General features: G+C 40.8%; 1 protein-coding gene across 1 annotated transcript in view; it reads left to right on the top strand.

Moving 5' to 3' along the window:
* Positions 1-4,335: 4,335 nt before the first annotated feature.
* Positions 4,336-24,773, top strand: part of LOC149070939 (solute carrier family 35 member F3-like) — a 40,965-nt gene continuing 20,527 nt past the window's right edge. The window contains exon 1 of the mRNA XM_089248651.1: positions 4,336-4,775. Within this exon, the coding sequence (XP_089104777.1) occupies positions 4,430-4,775 (346 nt within the window). The 5' untranslated portion in view covers positions 4,336-4,429. The remainder of the gene's footprint in view (positions 4,776-24,773) is intronic.

Genomic DNA, 24,773 nt, shown 5'->3' with positions numbered 1-24,773 from the left:
AGGGGCGTAGCCAGAAATTTCGTTCGGGGGGGGGACCACTTTCGTTTCGGGGGGGGGGGGGACCAAAGTGACAGAACAATAGATTTGGCCATCTTTTTCCCTTTTTTCGGTCATTTTCTCACATTTCGGGGGAAGACCAGACCCCCAAGTCCCCCCCCCTGGCTACGCCCTTGCGCGTCTTCGTTCGCGTTGATTTCGTAATATGAAAGTTCCCCCTACCACCCCATTGGGGGTTCAGTTTTGAAAAATCCTTTATTACAATATACAATAAAACTACAGACCGAATTTCATGCTCGGATAAGGTTGATATTATAAACTTCCAACACTCTGGGCTGTAATTAAAAAAATATATGTATGCATGTTTATTTCTGCCCAGCATTCATTTTGGCGCCCTTCATTTCGAACGAACTAAGGACGAACTGGTCAGACGCTCAGGACAGATCTACCTTTCCCCAGTTGTGGCCTTGCCCGAATCGTCATAATGCTACTTAAAACTGTAACAAAAATTAAAAAATTACGAATTGTTTCATTCTACTCAGTTGTGGCCCACGACCCGTTACGAAATTATTTAAGTGGCCTGAGACACTTTTTAAATCACATATAGATGGGCCGCTCTCTCGAGAAGGTTAAGCACCCTCTGATCTAAAGACTGTTCGTGAGCTTTTGAACATTTCCAATTCAGTCATATCGTGGTTGTTGTTTTTCGAGACATGCATGGCCTTCCTCCGGTGGTTGCGATTGCCCATGAAACTTCTCGACTGATTAATCATTAATCATTTTGTACTACTGATCACGAAATACATGCCATTATAACATGAACCTGTTCCGCCAAAATTCGTTTATTATTACTGAGAAGAAAATGCGCGTTGGCCTTCCTTGAAATTATTATCATGGCCTCCGTAGAATTTTGAAAAAAAAAAAAAAGAAGAAATGCAACATTGTGCTGTCGTGCATTTTGAATCTTCTCGAATCGACAAAACGCATGTATATTATACAGTATAAATAGTATTAACCTTCCTGTCTGTAACAAAAGAAGAGGTTTGGTCGGTCATACACAAGTTGGCGTGGGTACTGCGTGTTTTGTGATGGCGGACGTGAGATGTTTATACGATGGTGAGGCCACACGCCGATCGCGTGGTCAACGTTCGGGTCATTAAGTCATGAAAATTGGGGTGGGGAGGAAGAAATGAAATGTGTGGCGGAAAGGAGCAAACCGTGTTTTTGTTCTTAATATCGTCTAATGATTCGATTCACCTTTCTTTTCACTCACATCATAGAAATATTGACTTAGTAACAAGCCAATGTACCTGGGTTCAGTTTTCGTTGACAACATTGGTTTCACAAGATCAGTTCTTCGACATGGGCTCAATTTCGCTATTCAATTAAGAAAAAAAAAACCGCACGCATATAACATTTTATATCTGGTTAGTTTTTCTCTGTAACGGGCGAAATAACTCGTCCCACTGCAGTTGCAGCAGATACGGGAGCCATTCAAATATTGCGCCAGCAGAATTTTAGTCATTTTGATCCCCCCCCCCCGGCAGCAAAATTAAGTAAGCTCTGCCCCCACTTCTTCGCGAATATTATCGATCAGGGGCGTACTCAAGAGGGGGCATAGGTGCTCATGTTTTTCCCTCCTAAGACGATCAAAAAATTTTCATACAAAAAAATGAAAAAAATAATGAAATAAAATACACATAATAAATATGTTATCATAATCAATTTCTGTTAATTTCAATGTTATTGGAAGGCTAATAATTCAAAAACATTTGAAGTAAAACTTCTGTAGCGACGCAAGAGTGAAAGTTTGTGAGGGAAAGGGAACCATTACAAAAAGTGAAACGCTTTCTTTTTCTCCGAAATCCATTCCGTAGAATGAATTGTGTGACGAAGCTGCGAGAAGCAGATGGGTTGTGAGATGTCAATAGACATTCGGCCTTGTAAGAAAATAAAGTAAGGGGGGTGGTTTGAACGGTTTGTGTTGGACTAAGACAGCTTATTACCTTTCCCTACCCCTCTCCCGTGACGCCGTACCCCTCAGGCCGCACGAGAGTACATTTGCGAATGCAAGTTTTGTGTCAGCTCCTAATTGGTTGCGCTCTCATAACGATGCATCTCTTTTTTTTATTTTTCGTCTTTTTTCTTACTCTTCACTCCTGTACTAGACTATCCCTTGCTAGACTTCAGTCCCGATAACCTCCCTGATTTAGAGCCAACCATGATTATCGCCAGAAATTTTGGCGATAAAACACATGGGATTTACTATAGGATTATCACGCATTTAATGAAATTTAAAACTTCTAAATTTAATTTCAAATAATAAAAATTAATTTCAATTGAGGTGATTTATAGTCATGTCAAAGCTAGAAGTTTCATTTCTATTGTGCGAGATTCTCGCGCAGATATATTCTTTACAGCCGGGTTTTCCTAGGAGAGAATTTCTGCGCCGCATGTAGCGTGAAGGAGGGGATTGGTTAAAAACTTGAATTTAAGGTTTTTAACCAATCAGCAGTTTCACGCTGCACACGGCGCAGAAATTCTGATTTAAAATCTATAGATATTAAAGATGCCACTAAGAATATTTTGTTTTCATAAAGAGTGGTTGGTGACGTAATCATCTAATTCGAACCCCCCTCCTCCCACTTTCCATCAGAAGTAAGCAAATCCTAACCCCCCCCCCCCCCTTCCGATGCTGACGTAATACTTGAATGTGGCCCTCGAACACATCATTAATAATTTCCCTTTTTTTCAAATCAACCTCTGATGTGCTACCACCTCTTATTTTTTACAGCCTTTGAGTATATCGTAGTCAAAGAAATTCCTCAGTTCCGCCTGGCAGTCGAATGGTTAGGGAGCTAGCATCTAGCTGTCTGGGTTTGGGCATGGGTGTCTACTAACACTTACATATTCCCTGGAGAAATCATATGAATCTCTTGGGAATAGAGAGGATCACGGTTTTTTTAATGGGCCTGGCTGCATCTGTAAGTGTGTGAGCTTTAGTTCTCCTTCACACACCCTTTTCTTCCCTTGATAAGTGTATTGCCAACCTAGCCAGCGCTCTCATTCGCGTTTCGAAGCTGGGAAAACCACAGCGCACCAATTTTCCCCGACAACTATTGTGACGCTGGTGAGGATTCAACTCCAAGTTTTTCGAAATGCAAAGTCATCATGAGATCAAGGCACTCTCGATAGCATCATTATCACGGGCCAAGTAATGTTATTAATCCCCTCCTTCCCCACCTGGCTGGAAATACCAGCCTATCAGCTTACATACCAACTTTTGTAAATAAAAGCACCAGATCACATTATCATATAGGCCTCTATGCATCTGAATCCTACGGGTCGTGTGCGAGTGGCTGTGATCACGACACCCTCACGAAATCTGCAGTACAGTTCTTCTCTGGAAGTAAAGGAAGCGAAAAATCATTTTTCGCCTTTTTGTTTCCTCCGTTCTACCAATTTTCTTTTGCCACACCTCCTATAACCAGTGCAGTCTTAACGCATGGGTTCGACCGAACATGGCTTGAGGGCCTCAAGTGCAGAGAGGAGCCTCATGACAATGAGATCTGGCCACAGAGTATGTATGTAAACTGGCAGGCAGATATTTCTAGCCACATAGGAGGTCCAGAAAACCTACTTTGGGGCTACGATGTTGTCAAGATGGCTCACTAAGCACCCCCTCCTCCCCGTAAATACAATTTAAGGGTTGGGCATGTATAGCCTACTTTCTCTCTCTCTCTCTCTCCTCTCTTGTACTTCTCTAATTTTATATTTAAAATAAAAAAACATGATTCTATTTTTGTTGTTGAACAGAGTTGATTCATGGTCTCGTGGCTGCCGATTCATTTAGACGTCGACTCTCTTCCACCCCTTGTTTGAGTTTTCGAGCGCCAACAACTTACGGTGTATCGATCGTTCGTATGCTTTTAATTCAGTTCTGCCGCCATCATCCTACTTGTCTCGCCATAAATGTAAATTTTGGCGACGGAATAGGTTTTTTTTGCTCTTCTTTTCCCTCCGAGGAAAAAATAAAAACACAGTGTTTAAGGCTATTATATTTCGTCACCCTCCCTCTTCATAACACGTGCTGTTGCTTGCCTTTTTTTTGTTTCGGCAGTGGCAGTAGCACGTTGCACGCGTGTTTAGCAACATGTCAAGTTCGTGTCCGACACTCAGCAGACACGTACGGACATATAACTAGAAAACTACAACTAGAAAAATTTCTTCGGGGGTGCCCTTTTTATCCTGATTATGTAGATTCCTACTTGTACTGGATTAATTATGAAATTACGCGTTTAAAGAGCGATGTTGCCTCGGACGGTATGCTAGACATGGTAGATGATGTACTTTGAGTAGCTCCCAGCTGATTCGAGAAGCGTATCCGTCGAAGCAGTTCCCGTTTTCAAGCCCGTTCGCGAAAAAGTGAGAAATGAGCGAGGTACGTTCTCATACCAGAGTTTTCAAGACCCCACAAGTTCCTCGGTCCCCAGTGAGATTCGAGCCCCCCTCTGTAGTCATAACAGCGGACGAATCCGAACCTCCCATCAACGACGATGGCTTGATGGTCCCGAATGACGTAATCTCTGGCGTCCCGCGTCGAGCGTCCTTGGCTCGCGAGAACTTTTCGCAGATGCTGAACCAGGTCGCCGATAAGACGCCGGAGTACGGAAGTTTCAAGAAAGCCAACGGCTACGTCGGAGGACTCGGCAGCACCCATGGCAGTGAAAGCGGCCCTAGTCGGAACAGCAGCACGTCCCTGCGGGGAAGCATCAAAGGTAAGTCCAACTTTGACACCGATTATTTGAAGCCTGTTTGGCCAATGAGCTTCATTTACTTTGTCCGGGGTTCAACCCCCCAGTGACCACTCATGAATGAAAACTAAATTTTCTGGTAAGAAGTCGAATTACACAGAGCACTGTAAAAATACGATCATTTTTCAACATTGAAAATCATTTACTGAGAATTCGGAAGATAGATGGAGGCACCTATCAATATCCCGTTCGAAGTGAAGTCTTCGTACACCAATTTCTAGGTTATAGTTGGGTTGTCTCACTGTACATTGCACATTGAGCAGGCAGACACGATATTACATAACATGAAATTCAAACATTGGCCATTTTCACTTCAGAATATATGGGAGATGTACGTATAACACACACATACTCTCAGAACTTCCAGCATATACCGATTCGTTAGAAATTCAGCAGATGAATGTGTACGAGGCGCATGCACGGTAAAATAGTAGTATCTCATTGTACAGCCGCTATGTGTTCGTGTGGGAATCATGCTGGACTCTCATCGTGAGGATCCAGGTTCGAACCCCGTTTCCGACGTTGTGGTGGTCACGACGTTGTGGTGGTGAAGGTGTAAAGAGCATTTGTTTTTCTACGGTTTTCTACCTACGAGGAGAAAATTCGAGTCGGTCTGCCATTTGAAGAAGTGTCTCTTTGGAGAGCAGATATGTAGACCTCCATCATGGTACTTATATAACATGAAAATGCAAGCATTTACCATCTTCACTTCAAAATAAGAAAGACGCAGGTAGCCGCACCAGCAAGATCACGAAACTTGCCCGAGTGGTGCGGTGGTGAGGTGCTCTTCTACCACCATGAAGATTGCTGTCAGGTTTAATCCTGAGACAGAACACAATAAGTTCTTTCCCTAATGAGCCCAAGGTGACCACGGATATATGGCCAATTCATTTACGACACAACTCGTTCGGTAGTAAATTGCTGTATGGTTTTATGACTGGATGGTGTGTGGTGCTTAACCCTAAATAAGCACAACTCTTGCAACGTAAATGCGTCAGGGCCTCACATGCAGTTAGAGCTTGCATTCCGACATTTACCGATTCGTTAGAAATTCCGTACGAGGTGCATGTACGGCAAAGTAGTAGTAATACCTAATCGCACAAGGGTGTAAGAGTACCCTGGAAACCGGGTATTTAAAGACACACGCACTCTCGCCTGCACCTCTAATTCAAATGCATCAATTTTCTAGGGTAAAGACGTTTCCGTACAGTAATTGAACCCATAAAGCACTGGTTTTGCGACTTATCATCATTTCTACCGTGGATTGCAGATGTGGAAAAGCGGACATGCATTTCGTTTATGGTGCTGTGGATGCTTTGGAAGCCCAAACACCGTATCTGGGGTGTTTTCCGACATGAAGCTTGCGAGATAAAAAAAAAAAGAAAAAAAAACCCCCACTCATACAAAGACTGTGATGGTATCTGAGCGAAACGTTCTTATGGTGTCTTCAAACTAATAATGCGTCATGTGCCCTGCATGCCCTTGACAAAGGGGCCCGTTTCGCACAGACACCGGAGCAACCTTTGGCATGCGTCCTGCCACTTTCCTGCCCCAGAAACGCTCTTGGACATAGGAAAATTTATGGTTTTGTCACCTCTCTCTGTGGGTTACATAAATTTTTCCACCATTCTTCCAGTCTAGTGTAAATTTCTTTATCACTCATCCTCAAATTTGCCACCAAGCCTCCCTTCTCCAACTGTAAGTACGCCTCTGCTGCCGGTACGTTCTCTGGGCTTCCAAATCCTTTTCCGACCCCGCATACCATACATGAAATACATGTCCACCTTTCCACGTCTTCTGTTATCACCATAAAAATGACGATAAGTTGCAAAAACAGCGCTTTATGCGTTCAGTGTCTGGTGATTCAATGTTTGCATTACGAACATGCATTTTATGGCGAAGAGTGCTTGTTTAGGTGTATTCTGTCATTCCCTCCTAAAATAATTCCCACGAGTTCTGAATTACCCTGCACGTATAACCTGGTTGAAATCGGGTTCACGACGTCATCTTCTCAGGTTTTTTAACATGCCTGCCACGAGGGCAAGACAAAATGAGAGAGAACCCTCTCTGTCGTCAAACGACGTTATTACCGAAGCTCTTGCATATGAAACGTTAAAAGAGAACCCTATTTATGGCAACGAATTCCATTTGTCTAACTAGAAACGAATTCCTCTATAATGAAGGAACGAATGAAATACAAAAGAAAAAGAAGAGGAGGAGTTACCTCTCCTACCTCAGAACGAAGCCCTATCGGTGTATGTACAGGATCAGCAGGAATCAAGAAAACGCATTTAACCAACGCACAGGTTGAAATGAAGGTAAAAGAAAGGGATTTTCAATAAAACACTGGTCAACAAATTTTAACTAATTAATAACATATTATAAAAAAATATGAGCGAAATAAGCTTTTATTAGAATAATTTTGTGTGGGCTGTTGAATTTAAATATGATCTCCATCACGTATAGTTTTTTCTGTATGAAAATGGTTGCCATTTTTTAGAACACAAATACACAATGAAAAACTTGTACATCGAGAAAATGGAGATAAACGACATACTATTAAGAAAATTGGAAAATATTTATTAGGATAGTCATTTTATCATATTCATACATCATTATGCATATGAAATAGCAATACTGTATATTTATTTTCTTTCTTTATAAATACATATAACATACAGGGTGATTCCGTAATTCCCCTTTTCCACATTTCACTGAAGAACCGTTGATCCTACAGGGTTAGAAAAAGTATCCAAATAACATGTAGAACTCAGATAAGTCATATTTATGTTGCAAGGGGTTGCATAGTTATTGAAATAAAAATGTTAAATTTTTTATACGGACAACTTGTCCTGAAAAATCTAATAACAAAGTTGTTGCCCTGTCTCTCAAGAGGCCAACAAAATGTTCCATGTTTCTAAGTGCAAAATTCACTGAAATATATGCGGTTCTTTCACCTTTTTTCTCTGATTTTAAGTTCAAATATTTCATTCTTTCTGTTGCCTCACACACACACACACACACACACACACACACACACAGGAGCTACAAGGCAACAACATTTTAATTGGAAGTTTGAGGATGGGGCAACGTATAAAAAGTTAGATTTTTTCATGTTATGACGCACTATATTTTGACTCTGGAAACTGGTACAGAATGAATCCTGAATACATTTTGAGCATTTTTCAAATTAGGACCATACCTCTACGATGAGCGTTTGATAAGATATAGGCAGAATTAGGATTTACAGGACACCTTGTATATATCTATTATAATAGGGTGAGCGTTCACGGACACATTGAGATTTTTTTTCGGAGCGGTTATGTTTTGCTCGAACCACTTTCTAAACAGATGTATATTTTATTGGGACCCCGACTGATTACGAACAGTCGTGCTCTCACGCGGTGCAGCGCGTAGATTAAGAACCTAAAAGGGGCGCGGTAGCCCGGTCGATAAGATACTCGCCTAAAGTACCGAAGGATGTTCAGAGGTGTCGCGAGTTCGATACCCGGTTCGTCCTTGTCAGAAAACTTTCCTGACACAGGGGTACAACAAGAAACGGCGACTTGACCGCAGCTAAAAATTGGTACCGCAGGTAGTCCCCCATCGAAGGGTTAGCGCACCAATCTCTCGATGAGTATAAAAAACAAGCCTGCCGTTCGGAATCGGCAGTAAATTGTAGGTCCCGGTCTAATTAGCCCTCGTGTGCAGAAAATTACCGTGGTGCGACAAAAATGATCAATGATCAGACCACTCAGTGCCGGTGGAAGATAGCTTTGTGCTAAACTAGATGGCTATCCGTCTGTAATTGCATGAAAACGATGGGTTTTTTTACAAGCTTTCATTTTTCATCAAGAACCTAAAAAGCTGGATCTAGACTCTGGTGGGACAGTCCATCACCCGAATCTAGGTCCAAGTTTGAGGAACTCTCATGTAAAATTGGGGACTCGGAAGCCCCACCCAACTAATCAGGAGCTTTACGTCACGCTAATTGCACAAAAAAAACCTTCACAGCTAGCCACTTACGGTTCTCATAAAGACCACACAGAATCCCACCGAAACTAACCTACACATATGCATGGTTACGTACGGCCTAGAGTGCTTCCGCGCTCACACAAGGAATCACTGATCCTAGAATGTGGTTTTTCACATTCATTCCGAGAGCAGATGTCAAAATTTTGTTCGCAGATAAACAACGGAAAAAAAAGTTGGAGGATAAATCAGTTCCCACATGATCTGCGCTGAAGATGCTCACCTCAGCAGTGAACGAAACATCTGCCTATGAAGTAACTTAGCCATGCCCATAACGGTGAACGACAAATATCTCATGGTTTCGAAACAATGGTCTGTCGAGCACTTAATGCACAAATCTCCAGTTCGTTAGGAATCCCGCTGAGAAGGCGTCAAAGCACAGCTACGAGTTCCGACAAAATATGCATGCTCTCGGTCCAAATGCGGTCCTTGGAGTCAACTGATGTGGCCCGTGACCTCAAACGTGATTTTGGAAAAATGAACTACAATGAACGCATTTCCAGATCATTTGAGTGAGCGAACCGTCTCGCATTCACAGATTACTTAAGGGACCCGCGGCACATTCACTTAAGGGGGTCACATACCTCTTAACATGGGGAAAAATTTTTAATATCATTAAAAATACTATTTAACCATTGATTTATTAGAAATGTTTTTTCATATATTTTTGATTAAATATGCTATCCTATGTTGGAATAAAATTTTTCACATCTCTAATACTTAATTTTTTTTTTAATTTTCAGGAAAAACCCCATTAAAAACAGTTTGCGCGCATGATAAAATGACGTGACATCAATGTAACCATACAATATTGAAATTGAAATCAAGGAAACGGTTCATTTTTTTTCATAAAATGAACTAAAAGATTTCAGATCCATTTTCATAAATATTTTATTTATAAAACAAATAATTTTTTTTAAATTTTTGAAAATTTGAATTTTAAATAAGAATGAGTGACTGCAATCTTTTAGTTCACTTTATGAAAAAAATGAGCCGTTTCCTTCATTTTAATTTCAATATTGTATGGTTACATTGATGTCATGCCATTTTATCATGCGCGCAAACTGTTTTTTTAATGATATTTTGTTGAAAATTTTTAAAAAATTAAGTATTAGAGATATGAAAAATTTTATACCAACATAGGTTAGCATATTTAATCAAAAATATATGAACCACATTTCTAATAAATCATTTGATGATTTTTGTAGCACCACGGTCATTTTCTGCACACGAGGGCTAATTTGACCGAGACCTACATTTTATTGCCGATTCCGAACGGCAGGGTTGTTTTTTTTATACTTATCGAGAGGTTGGTGCGCTAACCCCTCGACGGGGGACTCCCTGCGGTAGCATTTTTCTTTCTGCGGTCATGTCGCCTTTTCTGTTGTACCCCTGTGTCGAAAATTTTCTGACAAGGACGATCCGGGTATCGAACTCGCGACACCTCTGAACATCCTTTGGTACTTTAGGCGAGTATCTTATCGACCTGGGCTACCGCGCCCTCTAATAAATCAATGGTTAAATAGTATCTTTAATGAAATTTTAGCTTTCCCCCATGTTAATAGGTATGTGACCCCCCCCTTAAATCACCCGCGGAATATTTAAAAATAAAATCAATGAAAAAATAGCGCTCTTCAAGATCCCTAAGGCCGCGCATATAATGTGGTGACCAAGAGACGCGAGTGCATAATAGAGACTAGCGACGAAAACCATTGTACTGTTTTGTTCTACGCCACACATACTAGAGAAGCGAGGCGAAAAATAGAAAGAGGCCACTACACTTTCAACGTTTGCGTAATTGAAGCAAACCTGTTTATTTTCACATAGGTCTGCTGATTTTCGCTATCTGCTGATTATTTTGCTTTCCCTGTTTAGCGGAAGGACCATCATCACCATCACACCCTTATATTTTAGAACGCCTCCGGCCATTTCTCTATCCTCCTCCTCTTTTACTATGTACGAACATTTCCACTCCTATGCATTTTTTTCTTTCCAGTCGCAATTCTTGGATCAAGCGCCTCTTCACTCCACTATGAGCGAAGCCTGAAGTTACCTGCAGTTACCTGCGGTGTAGCTGCACATCACTCAAGTGTTCCAGATCACTTAAGGGAACTGAGTTATATTTACAGACCATTTAAGTAACCAGCTTCATTTAAGTACAGTTTCAGATCATTTAAGTGTGCAGCAGCACGTCCCAGATCTTTTAGGTAACCCGTAGAATATTTACAGATCACTTGAGTAATCTTCTGTAAAAGTAGGACACAGTTCCAGATTACTTAAGGGACGCAACTCGCATTTACAGATAGATCACCTGAGTGCATAGGCGTATGCAGAATTTTCTCGAGAGGGGGGGGGGGGAATTTCAAATTTTTTTCTTTCTGGTTGGGGTTTTACTTTTTGTTTCTGCAAAATAACACTATAATCTTGGCTGGAGGGGGGTGGGTGATTGGTGAACCCCAAACAACCCCCCCCCCCTTTGCGTACGCCAATGCCTAAGTGACCCGCTGTGCTGTTTCACATCATTTAAGTATCCCGCCGCAAATCGCCAGACCTGTTAAGTGCCCCCGCGGAATGTTTATATATCACGCAAGGGAATTGTGGTGCAGTTCGAGAGCACTTAAATGGCCCGCACTCCCCTAAAGGGTGAGTCTGTGTGAGAGAAAACGACAATGTGGGCGATAATGTTGTGGGATGCAGCAACGTCGAGATCATAGATCGGCAGCACGAGACATGGCCGTAAATATGTTTTTGCTGCAATATCATTTTCTTCAAACTGAAGCTAAACATAAGGCGCAATTTTGTATATAAAAGAAATGAACATCCGGTCAATGGATCCACGAGTTTTAATCCGCCCCGGGCTTCCCGTAACAAATGTAATGGCCCTGGCTATCTTATCTTCATTATTGGTAAATTCCAAATTTTCTGTAGAGAAAAATTGGTTTCATAGCATTGCGCCAGGGATATCGCCTCGACCCCTTTCTTCTCGGATGGTTCCCGTGACAGGATGATTGACGTTAATGAGATTAACCAGACTAAAAAGGGCCACTTGCTTCTGTTCTCGTCGGCGAATCATCACCGATCGATCGATATCATCGTGTGCTCTCCTTCTTATTTTCCTTTTTCTCCCAACCCCTAATTTTTTTATCCACTTTTAACGTTCCTTAAATGGAGTCGCCCTTCGTTCATGTGCATGAGGGAGGGTGTATTTTAGGCATAAATCAATTAATTAACTCTCACTCTATTTTCTGTGTGTGTTTTCTTTGGTTGGCTCCGACGAAGGACGTTCAAGGCGTTCCAGGGGTGGAGAGAGATGAGCTACTGGTTCTAACTGAGCTACATTTAATTGTCTCTGTCATGGAGCTTTTAACAAAAAAAAAAACAAACGACGAGTCTAATTCGTTCTTATTGTGTTGCTCGACGGATTCATCGTGTTGGAATCTCTCGAATATTACTTCCCTACCGCTCTCCCTCCTATATTATGTCACGTGGTACTTGGTTCCTCACATAACGTTGCCCCTTGAATGCCTTCACGATGTCGTCGTGCATACATGCTTCATCAGCGAAATGGTTTCGGTATCTGGTCGTTTCCATCCAAGCATTTCAGAAGTCTAACTGAATATTTGATCGCCTTCGCCCACATCGAATGTACCAATGACGGCGAGTGTACCACTGTTTTGTCCGTTCTCTTATGATATTACATTACGCCGATGCAAGCATAGAACAATTCACCCCATCAACACCTCCCGAGACACATTCAATGTTACCAGAGAAGGCGCAATTCTCTGGTGACCGAAGATCAGAACGAACCCGACTATTCAGTAAAGGCAGATAAGTGTGTTTTTACGTACAGTGTAAAAACAGTACAAGTCCATTATCATAGGGAAAATTTTCGTTTTAACGAACTTCTCGTTATAAAGGAATTTTAGTTTTTTTGCACTGTATATACTGTAGAAACATATAAATGGGGGAGGGATTAAGCTAGTTAAATTTATTGTTTTCTTTCTCCTTGTATTTTGAACTACTTTTGCTGAAATATGCATCTAGAGTTAGCTGCTTATGCACACACTATGCTGATTGTATAAAAAAAAATTTGCTTTTTGGGAATGCAGCACTTTTTGCAACTGGAGTATTGTTGCGCTATAAAAGTGTTCAATAATATTTAAGGCAGAGAAAATGATCTGTTTGCCCTGTGTCTGGTTTTGGAAGATGTTTTAAGGGAAATAACAACGATAGCATGACCAGATGACGTGCCCCACCTGCCCAACTAACACACCTACGGATAAAATTACGTGGTTTTTCTATAGTATATATGGGTGTTATTTCTTTATACAGCATGTGGTCTTATTTATGGGGAGGTACTGACATACCCCATTTATAAACGCCTTTGATTAAGGTAAAGATATGTTAAAAAAATGCCACTCTTTCTCGGCGCCATTTTGAAGAAAGGTAAAGAAAAACTGTACTTTTCAAAAGAATTTCCGTAGTCATTATATGGAATGTGCTCTGATTTTCATTCATAAATAACTCGCTATGAACGAATATATATATTTTTAATCTTTAATAAGCTTTTTGAAAATCACTTGCGACTTTCTCGTAACAGCGAAATTCTCGTTCCAAGCCGCACTCGTTATAACGGACGTTTTAATGCACTCGTTACTGGTTTAATGTACTTCTTTTATTTTCAATAGCCGAGGTGTCGTTATAACCGAGTTAGACTGTATAGCCATCACCGACGCAGATCTCTTGTGGGAATCTCTTTCGAACCATGACACGATCGACAAACAGGCTGCTACTGCTGCTCAACCGTACATGTACCTCGTACACATTCCTCTGCAGAATCAGTACAGGATCGGATTGTGTGTACGTGTGGCCCTTAACGTATTTATGCTGCCTTAGTTGTGCTTGTTTCGTGTTCTTACTGGTGCTGCCATATGTTTTCCATATTCCGAAGTGAAAAATAGTGAATACTTGAATTTCCATGTTACCTAAGTATCGTGTTGTTGGTCCACTTGCTCTCTGTGGAAAGACCTTCTTCAAATGGGATACGGGCTTGTAATCGCACCTAGGAGTTGAAAAATTCGCAGGAAAACAACTTCAGCCGACTATCACTGTGCCGTCAACGAGGTCTCAGACAAACAAAGTACTACTAATACTTAACCACACATGCACTTCGTACAGATCTCTCTGCGGAATTTATAATGAATTGGCACGTGCAGGAATGTGTGTTTTGAGTCGTACGTGTGACTCTTAATGTATTTATGGCATGAAAGTTCTTCTTGTTTCGCGTAGTAGCTGGTGCTGCCGTCTGGCTTCCATATTTTGAAGTCGACAAACAGGCTGCTACTTCACGTCGCATATTCTCGATTTAAAGAGCTTAATCTCGCAATCCGGCTCGAACCTAGAATTTAAAGGAGCCAATGACCGTTACGTTCCATCCAGACACCTTTCTTGTGACTCTTATCTCATTCGAACTAGTCTGAACGAAATATTTTTTTCAAAGCGTTCTCTGCAAGGTTCGGCTGAAAATCGCCGTTTAATGTGCCGAAAATGACGGCCCACCAAATGGTGCTGCTTTTCCTGATTGCTCATGACCATATAAGAAAAAAAGAAATTTGAAGGACGACACATTTTTTTAGGGGGAGCAACTTATATCGTTACTCGAGGCGTTAAGAGTTTCGAAAATGTCGGGCCATCTTCGAGTCGAGTAACGAAAAACGACGGTATTTTTACGACCACGAGATTTTTGTTTACGATACAAAACGAAATTGAATGTCCTACGAGGCGATTCGAAACTGTCGCGGATGTTTAACCGACACACAAATGCTGGTCCTTGGGACATTTCTAAGTAGTCCTATATTTGAGAAATGTCCTTATGTTGAGACTCAAACGGACTCAACTCATCCAGCCAAGTATCGCCAATAAGTGCCAGTATTTTTCGAATAGTGTGACAAAGCACTTGTAACACCATCTTTTACTTCCTATTTAGTCACTCACTCTCCGTGTGTCACTCTTTTGGTCATTCACATACTTGCACGCTGCTTTACTCACCCACACGCTTGCATCCTCTCTAGATCACCCTTTTGGTCATGAACATGTATTTGCACACTGCTTTAATCACTCGCATGCTAGCACACGGTTTCCATCAATCTTTTTGGCTCACGCTGAAATAGTCCCTCACATTTTAGGTCACTCTTCCACTGTTTGGTCACTCGCATGCTTTCACACTCTTGCTCACTCCCATACTTACACACCCTTAGGTTTTCTTCTGATTACACTCTCTCTAGATCAATCACTCGAAGAGTCATTCTTTTGGTCATTCACATGCTTGCATTGCTGTGGTCACCTACATGCTTTCATACACTCAAGGTCACTCACATGCTTTCTCCTTCTCTAGGTCACTCACATGCTTTCTGCCTCTCTAGGTCACTCACATGCTTTCTCACTCTCTAGGTCACTCATATTCTCTTAGTCACTCTCTAGGTCACTCATATTCTTTTAGTCACACTCTAGGTCACTCATATTCTCTTAGTCACTCTCTAGGTCACTCATATTCTCTTAGTCACTCTCTAGGTCACTCATATTCTCTTAGTCGCTCTCTAGGTCAATCACATGCTTTTACCCTCTTAGTCACTCTCTAGGTCAAACACATGCTTTCTCACTTTCTAGGTTACTAACATGCTCAGTCCTCTTAGTCACTTTTTTTGGTCACTCGTTGACATGGTCCTTCACGCTCCATGCAGAGGTGGATTTGAAGGGATTCAGAAGGGTGATTTTGTGCCACCCCCCCCCCTCCTATTCTACTCCAATTTTCTTGTGTCCACTAATTCCTTAAATTTGCCACCCTGAGCTCGTATAGCCCACACACCTAGCTTTCACCCCTTCCACCCACATTCGAGATAAAATACTAGTAAATTCGCCAATGTCGATAGACCCGAGTTGCGTGCAGTGAATAAAACAAGCTCAGATAATCCAAGGAATTCAGTCAGTTTAAAACTATTTCTACATTTTTCGGCTCCGTATAAATGCATTATACGTATATGGCAGAAATATATTTTTATATCATGTTGAGAGAGAGCAGAAGTCCGACTTGCATTATTCATATGGTGGAGCCGATTCATGTTTTTTCGAATGTAGACATGAAATATTCATTGCCGTCCGTCATCGACATTCTAGTTTTCAAAAGGAAAAGCCTTCCTGAAGTTAGTTACAATTCAACTTTTTAAAGGGTTATTAAATTCAGTTCTTTTTTTTTTTTCAGATTTTCTCGCCAACTTGGCGGTAGTTTCCATCTCCGGTCATTTATTAACTTAAGTAACCATGGTCTCCTTTATATTTTTATTTTTTCCCGGACGTGTTTCCGGTTGGCGGAGAGAGAGAGAAAAAAAGCAATAATAACAAACGTGACCTTCGGTCAAGCCACTTAAATGTGGGTCATAATCGTGACTCGTCACGTGACTTTGTCAAATTATTATCCCCACTCCTTTTTGGCGGATAAGGCTTTATATGTTGAACCGAATATTTTCTACATTTTATTGGCGAGACGCTTTGTGTTGTTTCCTCTTTGATATGAAGTCTTATTTTTAATTGATTTCCAGCCAAAAGATGTGACGTCAATTGGACATCCGGCCAATCAGATCGCTTCGTGCAGTGAATTCCGGAAAAAACAATGTAGAATTATTCATTTTTCTGTTTCGATAGTTAGATGGCGCCATTTGCGGGCAGACGGTTGTTGACATGTTTTTTTTCGAAATGAAGCGGAATAATACCGCGATTACATGACTCGTATATTTTCAGACATTCCTGTATTTTTTCGTGATTTCGGCCAATCCCGATTTCTTTTTGGAAATGTCCCGTTTCCCCCCCCCCCCACTTTCGACACAGCTTGCGTTAATTTTATTTATTTTCTGAAATCAATTGTTAATTTCCCCCCCTCCAACTCTTATTAATCTTATTAATATTATGATCATGGGCGGAGGTACGGGGGAGGCCGTGGGGGGCATTGCCTCCAGCATCAAAGGTAATGTATATATGTGTATATGAATTGCCATCATCGTGCTCCTAGACTTCCACGTCTATCTCTGCCTGTGAGTATGATCAGAGTTCATTTACGGGGGGGGGGGGGGGGCTGGCAGTCTTTCTTTGCCCAGGGTGGCAAATTTTACGAATGAGTAGTCAAAATTAGTAAAATTGGAGGACGGTAAAATTTGTATTGCCCATAGGTGCAATGGCATATTTGCAAGGGGCTTAGCATGGTTATAGGGGTGGCAAGATTCATGTGGTGCCACCCACTCCAGGGTGACAAGTTCAGAACAGCAGCAAATATGAAATATGAGTGGCCAAATAAATTAGTAGGGTGACAAAGTTCGTGTAGCCCACAAGAGGTAAAAGTATAAATCCGCCTCTACGTAGAGAGCGAGGAACTAGGTAAGTTAGTGACCGAACGAGTGACCTAGAGCTTTGCAAGCATGTGAGGGACCAGATCGAAGGATCAGATCAGTGACTGACCAAAACAGTGCGTGACCATATGAATGACCAAAAGAGCGACCTAGAGAATGTGTGAGCGTATAAATGACAAAAAGTAAAATGTGTGTCGGCATAGGAATGACTTCCTATAATGACATCGATTATGCGTCGAAAGTGTTCTCATGTTTGGCCGGGCGGATAGATAAATTTGCTATGGGAGGGTGTTTCTACTTTTACAACAGATACCATTTACGAAGGTTTTTAACAACTGGCTATTGCGAAGATGAATTTTTGGAAATGATGAAATTTTGGCCTTTCTAGTGTAGTGGTCTAGGGCCGGAAAGTGAAAGGACGTGGGTTCGATTCCCCGCAAAGGCAGTTGAATTTTCTCCTCTTTCCAAAAATTCATCTTCGCAACAGCCAGTTGCTAAAACCTTCTTATGGTAGTAGAGAGTGACGTCATCCTTGCAGATACCCTTTACGTAGGAAGTTCCGTAAGGAATATTAATGTCGCTATCTGTCTTGTATTTCAAGTTTAAGCATGGGAATGACAGAAATAGTGTGTGAGCATATAAACGGCAAAAAAAGAGTAACCTAGAAAGTGTGTGAGCGTAGAAATGACCAAAAGAATGATTTAAAGACAGAGACGTATTTACATGAACCGGCGAAGGCCTGAAGATTTCCGCACTCGTGTTTCAGAGCCAGGGTGCACAACCGTTTCAGTCTGCAGGCCGAATATGTGAGATGACTACCGCTCGCAGTTCAAAAACATGTCACACCCTAGAGACATCGTTGTTGAAATGAATGTCCCTTTAAAGGGACGTTATCCCGAGTGTCACTCTGATAACATCGTTGTTATCATCAATGCCACAGCCTAGAGACATCGTTGTTGAAATGAATGTTCCTTCATTGACATCGTTATCATTAGTGCCACTCTGGAGAAATCGTTATTACGGGTGTCACTCTGAAGACATTATTGTTAAAATTAATGTCCGATGCTTTTTAAAGACATCGTTATCATCATGATGTTGAATACATAGTTATCATGATTATCATTATTGAGGCATCGTTGTCTTACTCTGAAGATATCATTATCATGAGCGTTCCCGTGAATAAATAAATCGTTGTTCAAACACCTCGTTGTTGTCATAAATGTCACTATAAAGACATCATAGCTATGAATGTCTTTTAAGACATTGCTGATATTGAGATTTTCTTGCCTAAAACATCATCGTTTCATAAAACGCCACCTAAAAACATCGTTATTACCACGAATTCACTCCGCAGACACGATTGGTGAAAAGAAAGAACGCCACTGTCTCAAGACAATTTTATTTATTTATTTTTAAAAATGATAATCCTAATTTTCTAAAAAATATATTTACTTATTCACTCGGCGCCAACCGAAGAAATCTAATTGAGGGCCCCCGCTCCCATTCAAGATGTGGGGGGAAAGGTCTCAGTCATGAGATACCAAATGAAACTTTTTTTTTGTAAAGGAAGACGCCGCCTGGCAGTTTTATTTTTTGCAAGTCTAGGTTCGAATCCCATTCCGGACTAACTATCGACTCTATTTAGAAAGCAATGGTCATAGACCTGGACGGCCTTGACCATCCCTTTATTGTGAATGTCCTGTCAAAATCAATGTCGTGTCCATTCTGGTTTTTTTAAGTTTCGCTTTGGAAAAAAAGAAAGTGCAATTAAGAATTCACAACAAACTTTTCCTTTTTTAGATTTCGATTGTTGGTTTTATTTTCTCTTTCTGTCTCTGTTGATGCTGATGTGTCTGAGACGTATGTACATTTTTGTATTCCGACAGCGCATTCGTATGTCTCAGAAAATTGATGGCATGTTAACATGTGATTAATATACGGCACGCAAGTATGTATCCTGTCTTTATTTTGTGACCTTCAAACTTAAATGGTTTTATAATGAACTTAGAAAACCTATTCACATTAAAGTATTATTATTATTATTATCATTGACTTCAACCAAGGATCTGCTGCTTTGAACGATGGCTTCCAACACAACGACACTTATTTTTCTTTTAATTATGTTCTTAATCACGATGGCGTCTTTCAAACATTTGTCTCGATAACGGTGGCTTCTTTAGAGTAATGATGATGATGTCGAGTGACATTAGTGACAACAACGATGTATTCATGACACGTATGCGCAATACCACTAGAGTGGTATTGCTCATACACGCGACTTGTTCTCGCTCGTGGTAGCTTCCAGTGGACGACCAGCCGTTAATGTCGACAACTCGCAGTGACGCCCTTGACAAAGGTTGATTCCTAGTAGCCGCGACGTACAATTTGAGAAACACCGGTTTAGAGTGATGCTCTTGCTAACAACGATGTTGCGATTTTGTTGGGTAGAACGATGCCTTTTTTTATGGTAGGAAAACTCTGTAAGAATGATTCTCTCCCGAAAGTGTCGAACATAATGTGTGATGTCACTCCCCACTATTCATAGGGTTGGGCCAGGGTGCACAACCTTTCCACTCTACGGGCCAGATTTTTTTGCCGCTCGCTGGACAGAAACTTATGTATAAAGAGTATCAATATGACCTATATTTTACAGGATATTCTTGTAATTTTTTCCATCCCAACATTTTTTTATAAAATGTTCCCTTTCCCTATTTTCAACAAGGTTTAATTGAATTTTTGAAATCAAGAATTAGGATGATTTTCATGGCTTATAAATGTTTTTTATAATTATGACTCTATCATATAAAAAGTCAAATAAATATATTCATCTCACATATTTGTCTGACGTATAAGTTTCTTGGTGAATTACATTGGCAATTGTACTTGCCTTTGACGTATTTTTCGGCTGCAAATGGAAACCTTACTTGTCTTGAGAACACTTCTGGCGATATCCCGTATTTTTATGAAAGAAGATATAGTCAGCCTAGGTATTTATCGTATTGTGTATGTTGATACATTTTTCTACCTAAACAACTTTCGCGGGCCGGATTTAATACTTTGACGGACAGCGTAATTGCTACCATTTTTCATGTAACGGAAAAATTATCAAGCTGTGATTGGTTGCTACGAGTAAGGAAGATAGCAAGACGTCACGAGGGGCGGAGCTTTTGGCAAAACTGACAAGGAAAAGGTCCAAAGGTGTCATTCTCAAAAAATTAAAAAAAAAAAAAGTACATTCATCTTACCCAGAAACACATAAAAACAAAATATTAGCAGCGGAATGCAGTTATTAAAGCCATAAAAAATTATTAAAAATATAACAGTCTATTCATAACTTCTTGCGCTTCTTGGCGATATCTATAAAGAACTTATGACGCCATAAATCCACGGGCAACACCATGGGGCTTAACGTGTTTTTTGGAGCTCTGTGAGTTGCATAATATTTTGAATAGTTATTGGCGTTGTTTTCTGAAATAATTTTCTATTTTCGCTTATCGGAAGCGGTGAATGCCGAGTTAATGACACTTTTGTTTGAATAGGGACTATAACTGTATTTCGATTTTTGATTTATATCGAAGTATTGTTGGAGCACCCACAAACATGGCGTTGCAAACAAACAGTCACAGTCGTCTTAATCAGCAGCTCGAAATTCTTATTCATATGAATTCGAGCAGTGTTTTCTGATAGAAATGTCTGATGAACGCCCTCTATCGTCCTCTGAAGGCAACGTGCATAATGGGGAATTTTATAAGTGTTTAGATGAAATGTTCCAAATTTTTACTGGAGTTTGCGACAGGAAATCTGTGCGAAGGCATCAGAAAGACAGCGATTTTCGGATTTAAAATCTCAGATTTCGAAATTATTCGAAGACGCTCACGTTATTTCGAACAGACATTCAGGAACCACAAGTGCAAGCGCTTGTTTTCCTTCTTCTTCTGTTCAAGAGTTTAGTAGTCTATCAAATCTCATCATAATAATTTTCAGAAATTTCAAGAGCGTTTCAGCAAACTTGAAAGTCTCTCTCAAATTATTCCAAAGATGAAGTCGGATATTTCTGCTTTGTCAAACACTGTGCGCCCCTCCATGAATCCATCTATAAAACCAGTTCAATCCGAATCAAGGCCTCCAACTGTTGCAGCTTCGGTCTCATTTGCCCAAGTGTTGTTTGAGACTCATCAATAGAGTGGTGAGACATCAGTGCGGGATACCATGCGTGAGGTTAATCGTCCCATAGGACCAGCTCGATTACATAGTAGGGATAGTATGTACATAGTACATAGTATAGAGTAGCTGAAACAGCACCGAATGGTCGACGTCATAACATTAGAGTTGGCCAGGCTGTATCGTCGCAGATACGTGTAGCACCAGCTATTCGTAAAAGGCGATTATTGGTGAATAGGTTTGGTGCGAAAACTTCAGTTACGGACGTACGCGTGGGTTATTTCAGAACATCCAGTTTGAGTTTGAGTGCGTGAAGTTGGACACGAAGAACACTACGCATTGCGCTTCTTTTGTCTTGACCAGTGCTGAAGATAACTACAATACCTTAAGTGAACCGTCTCTTTAGCCATTTGGAATTCACATAAGAGAGTTTTTGGAATTCCGTGATTCATTCTGGAAGATTCGTCTAGCCAACAAGTTACAAATGGCAACTCCTCTACCAGAGAAGCCACTAACAGCCTAGAGTGACCAGGATGCCCAGATTTATCTAGAAAACCACGTGATGTGTTTGGAATCTTCTTGAATCCCCATAGTCTCTGCAAGAAACTGTATACTTTGCATTCATTTTTTACATGGCTGTCCCCAAGTTTACCCGTTTCCCTGCTATGCTCGCGGGGGTACGACCTGTTTAGATCCGACAGGTTGTTCCCTCTTGCGGGTGTTATATGCATATTTGCCAAAAAATATTTTACATCCATCTGCTGTTAGGGCGAGAACGATACAAGTAATGCTGAAATCGAAATAGTAGCCGTTGACTTCGGAATCGGTATTCAGTGTGTGCGCGTGATCTGTGCTTATATACCTCCGAACAAATCTTCCGATGCAAGACACTTACACTGTTTCTCCGATACTCTTAGACTATACTGTACAGTTAGATGTCCCATCGTATTGGTCAGTGATCGGGCGCGGTAGCCCAGGTCGATAAGATACTCGCCTAAAGTACCAAAGGATGTTTAGAGGTGTCGCGAGTTCGATACCCGGTTCGTCCTTGTCAGAAAACTTTCCTGACACAGGGTAAAACAAAAACGGTGACATGACCATAGAAAAAATTGCTACCACAGGGAATCCCCCATCGAGGGTTAGAGCACCAACCTTTCGATTAGTATAAAAACAAACCTGCCGTTCGGAATCGGCAATAAACCGTAGGTCCTGGTCTAATTAGCACTCGTGTGTAGAAAATGACCATGGAGCGACAAAAATGATCAAATTGGTCGGTGATCTGAATATGAGAAACATATATAAAATGGGATTCATACCACCATATATCTACACACGTAACTGATCGATTTTATCCTGCCTCAATTGCAGACTTGGGATTCAATCAACTGGTTGACTTTTCCACTAAGGGAGAGAATTTCTTGGATCTTCTTTTGTGCATTGTTCCCAAAATCATAATCGACATACGATCAATGCCACCCTTCTATAATAGCGACCACCCACCTCATATACCATTTCTCTTCCGACTGCCTAATTCAATAGCCAATAATTATTCTGGTTCAGCTAAATATGGCTTTAGGAGAGGGGATTACGACACTTTCTTTACTCAACTGCATGATCTTTCTGGCTCTATCCAGGAAAAGCGCGTATCTTCTCTCGATGCATTTCAAACGTTCTCTCTGAATTTCTGGCAGTATATTCCTCGCATGTCACCAAAACCTAGCAACGTAGCAAATAAAAGACTCCGAATACTCGGCAAAAGGAAACTGATTGCTTGGCGCAATTTCAGGAGAAATCCGAGTGCTCTAAATAAACGATTACATTGTGCCATGGCTCAAGAATACAATGCGTACGTTGCCTCTAGTGATAGTTCACACCTGCGTTCGATTTGTGGAGATGATAATCGCACTGCCTTCTACAAAGACGCCCGACGGGAACTCCGTTCTGTTGAATCCATATTTTCCCTTGTCGTCGATGAAGTCAATGACCGTCAATCTAAAAGACTTTGCGAACATATTTTCAGACTATTACGTGTTACCGTTCATGACAGAGGTTCATTTTGATGACGGCCTAATCTAATGCAAGACCATTCCCAGTTCATCGATATGTCTGATGTTACAGTCATCACTTCATTAATAGATTCACTACCTTCTCGCTCTTCTACTGGGCCTGATGGCAACTCTGGTCACTTCTACGGGGCCTTACGAGATAAGGCATATTACTTCCTGAGTGCAGTGTTCCAGTATTTTTATGATTATATCACGGTACATAATTCCTGGAGTATAGCCATGGTTCGTCCTATTTTAAAAAACAAAGGTAAATCTTCTGATCCTCACAACTACCACCCGGTATTATTGACCCATATTTCTTCTAAAATATTCGTAAGATGTCTGGTCCAAAGACTTCTTACATTTGCTATCAATTCAGAGCTAAAAAATAACCTCCTAATCAATTTAGTTTTTTTCCTGGTCGATCACTATTAATTCAACAACTGCTATGTCATGATTATTGGACAACCACCACTGAAGAAAAAAAAAAACAAACCGAAATTGATATTTTGTTTATCGATTTCCCCAAAGCATTCGATAAAATAGACCGTTCTCTCCCGATCAGAAAGCTTTTGAACCTGGGTGTGCTAAAAAAGTTTGTCACATACTGTTATCATATCTAGGCTCAAGAATTTTTCAGGTTCGTGTCGATGTTTTCCTTTCTGGAAAAAAAATGAGTGTTTAGCGGGTTGATGTAGGGCTCGGTATTGGGCCCACTTCTGTTTGTACTATGCACGCATGATATTACTTTTCACATTCACCCAATCCCACTAGTATAATTTGCTGATGATGTTAAACTGTTCTTCCCCACGTCTGAACACACAGAACTAAATCTCGCCTGCCAACGTCTCTATAGCTGAACGTAGTTTCAAAGTTTACACAGTTCAACCGTTTTTCAAGATCGACTTTCGTCCTGAATTTAAAACTCTCGTTGAATTCTTTCAAAATTTCCAGTTCTTTTTTGAAGAGAAAGAACTTTCGTTTTGTCGACATAATGTCGACGGCGGATTTAACACCGCCAGCAAGCAAAGCACTACAACGAAAAAACATTCTACAGGAAATGATTGAAAGAACTTACTATGCATTATTGGTCTTTTATCGGCAGACCTATACCCTTAAAATGCTTACAATGTGGTGTGTGGACTTTATTAACCTTTGAGGATAACACTGAAAACAGTGGAAGACGAAAAATTCTGAAAGGCCTTCTGGCCGTCAAAACAATTGAAACCAGTTTTCTTTCGACGCTCACCGCATCTACGTATTCTCGAAAGCAAGCAACAAACAAATCACTTTATGGCTTTTCCCGTGTCAATATGCAAGAAAAACTG

Source organism: Pholcus phalangioides, unplaced genomic scaffold, assembly GCF_987345545.1.
Source record: "Pholcus phalangioides strain wild (caught in Gottingen) unplaced genomic scaffold, Ppha-v1.0 ptg000020l_1, whole genome shotgun sequence".
In the NCBI taxonomy this organism is placed as follows: Eukaryota; Metazoa; Arthropoda; class Arachnida; order Araneae; family Pholcidae; genus Pholcus; species Pholcus phalangioides.
Note: the sequence above shows the minus strand (reverse complement) of the source record. Positions and strands in the feature narration are given on the sequence as shown.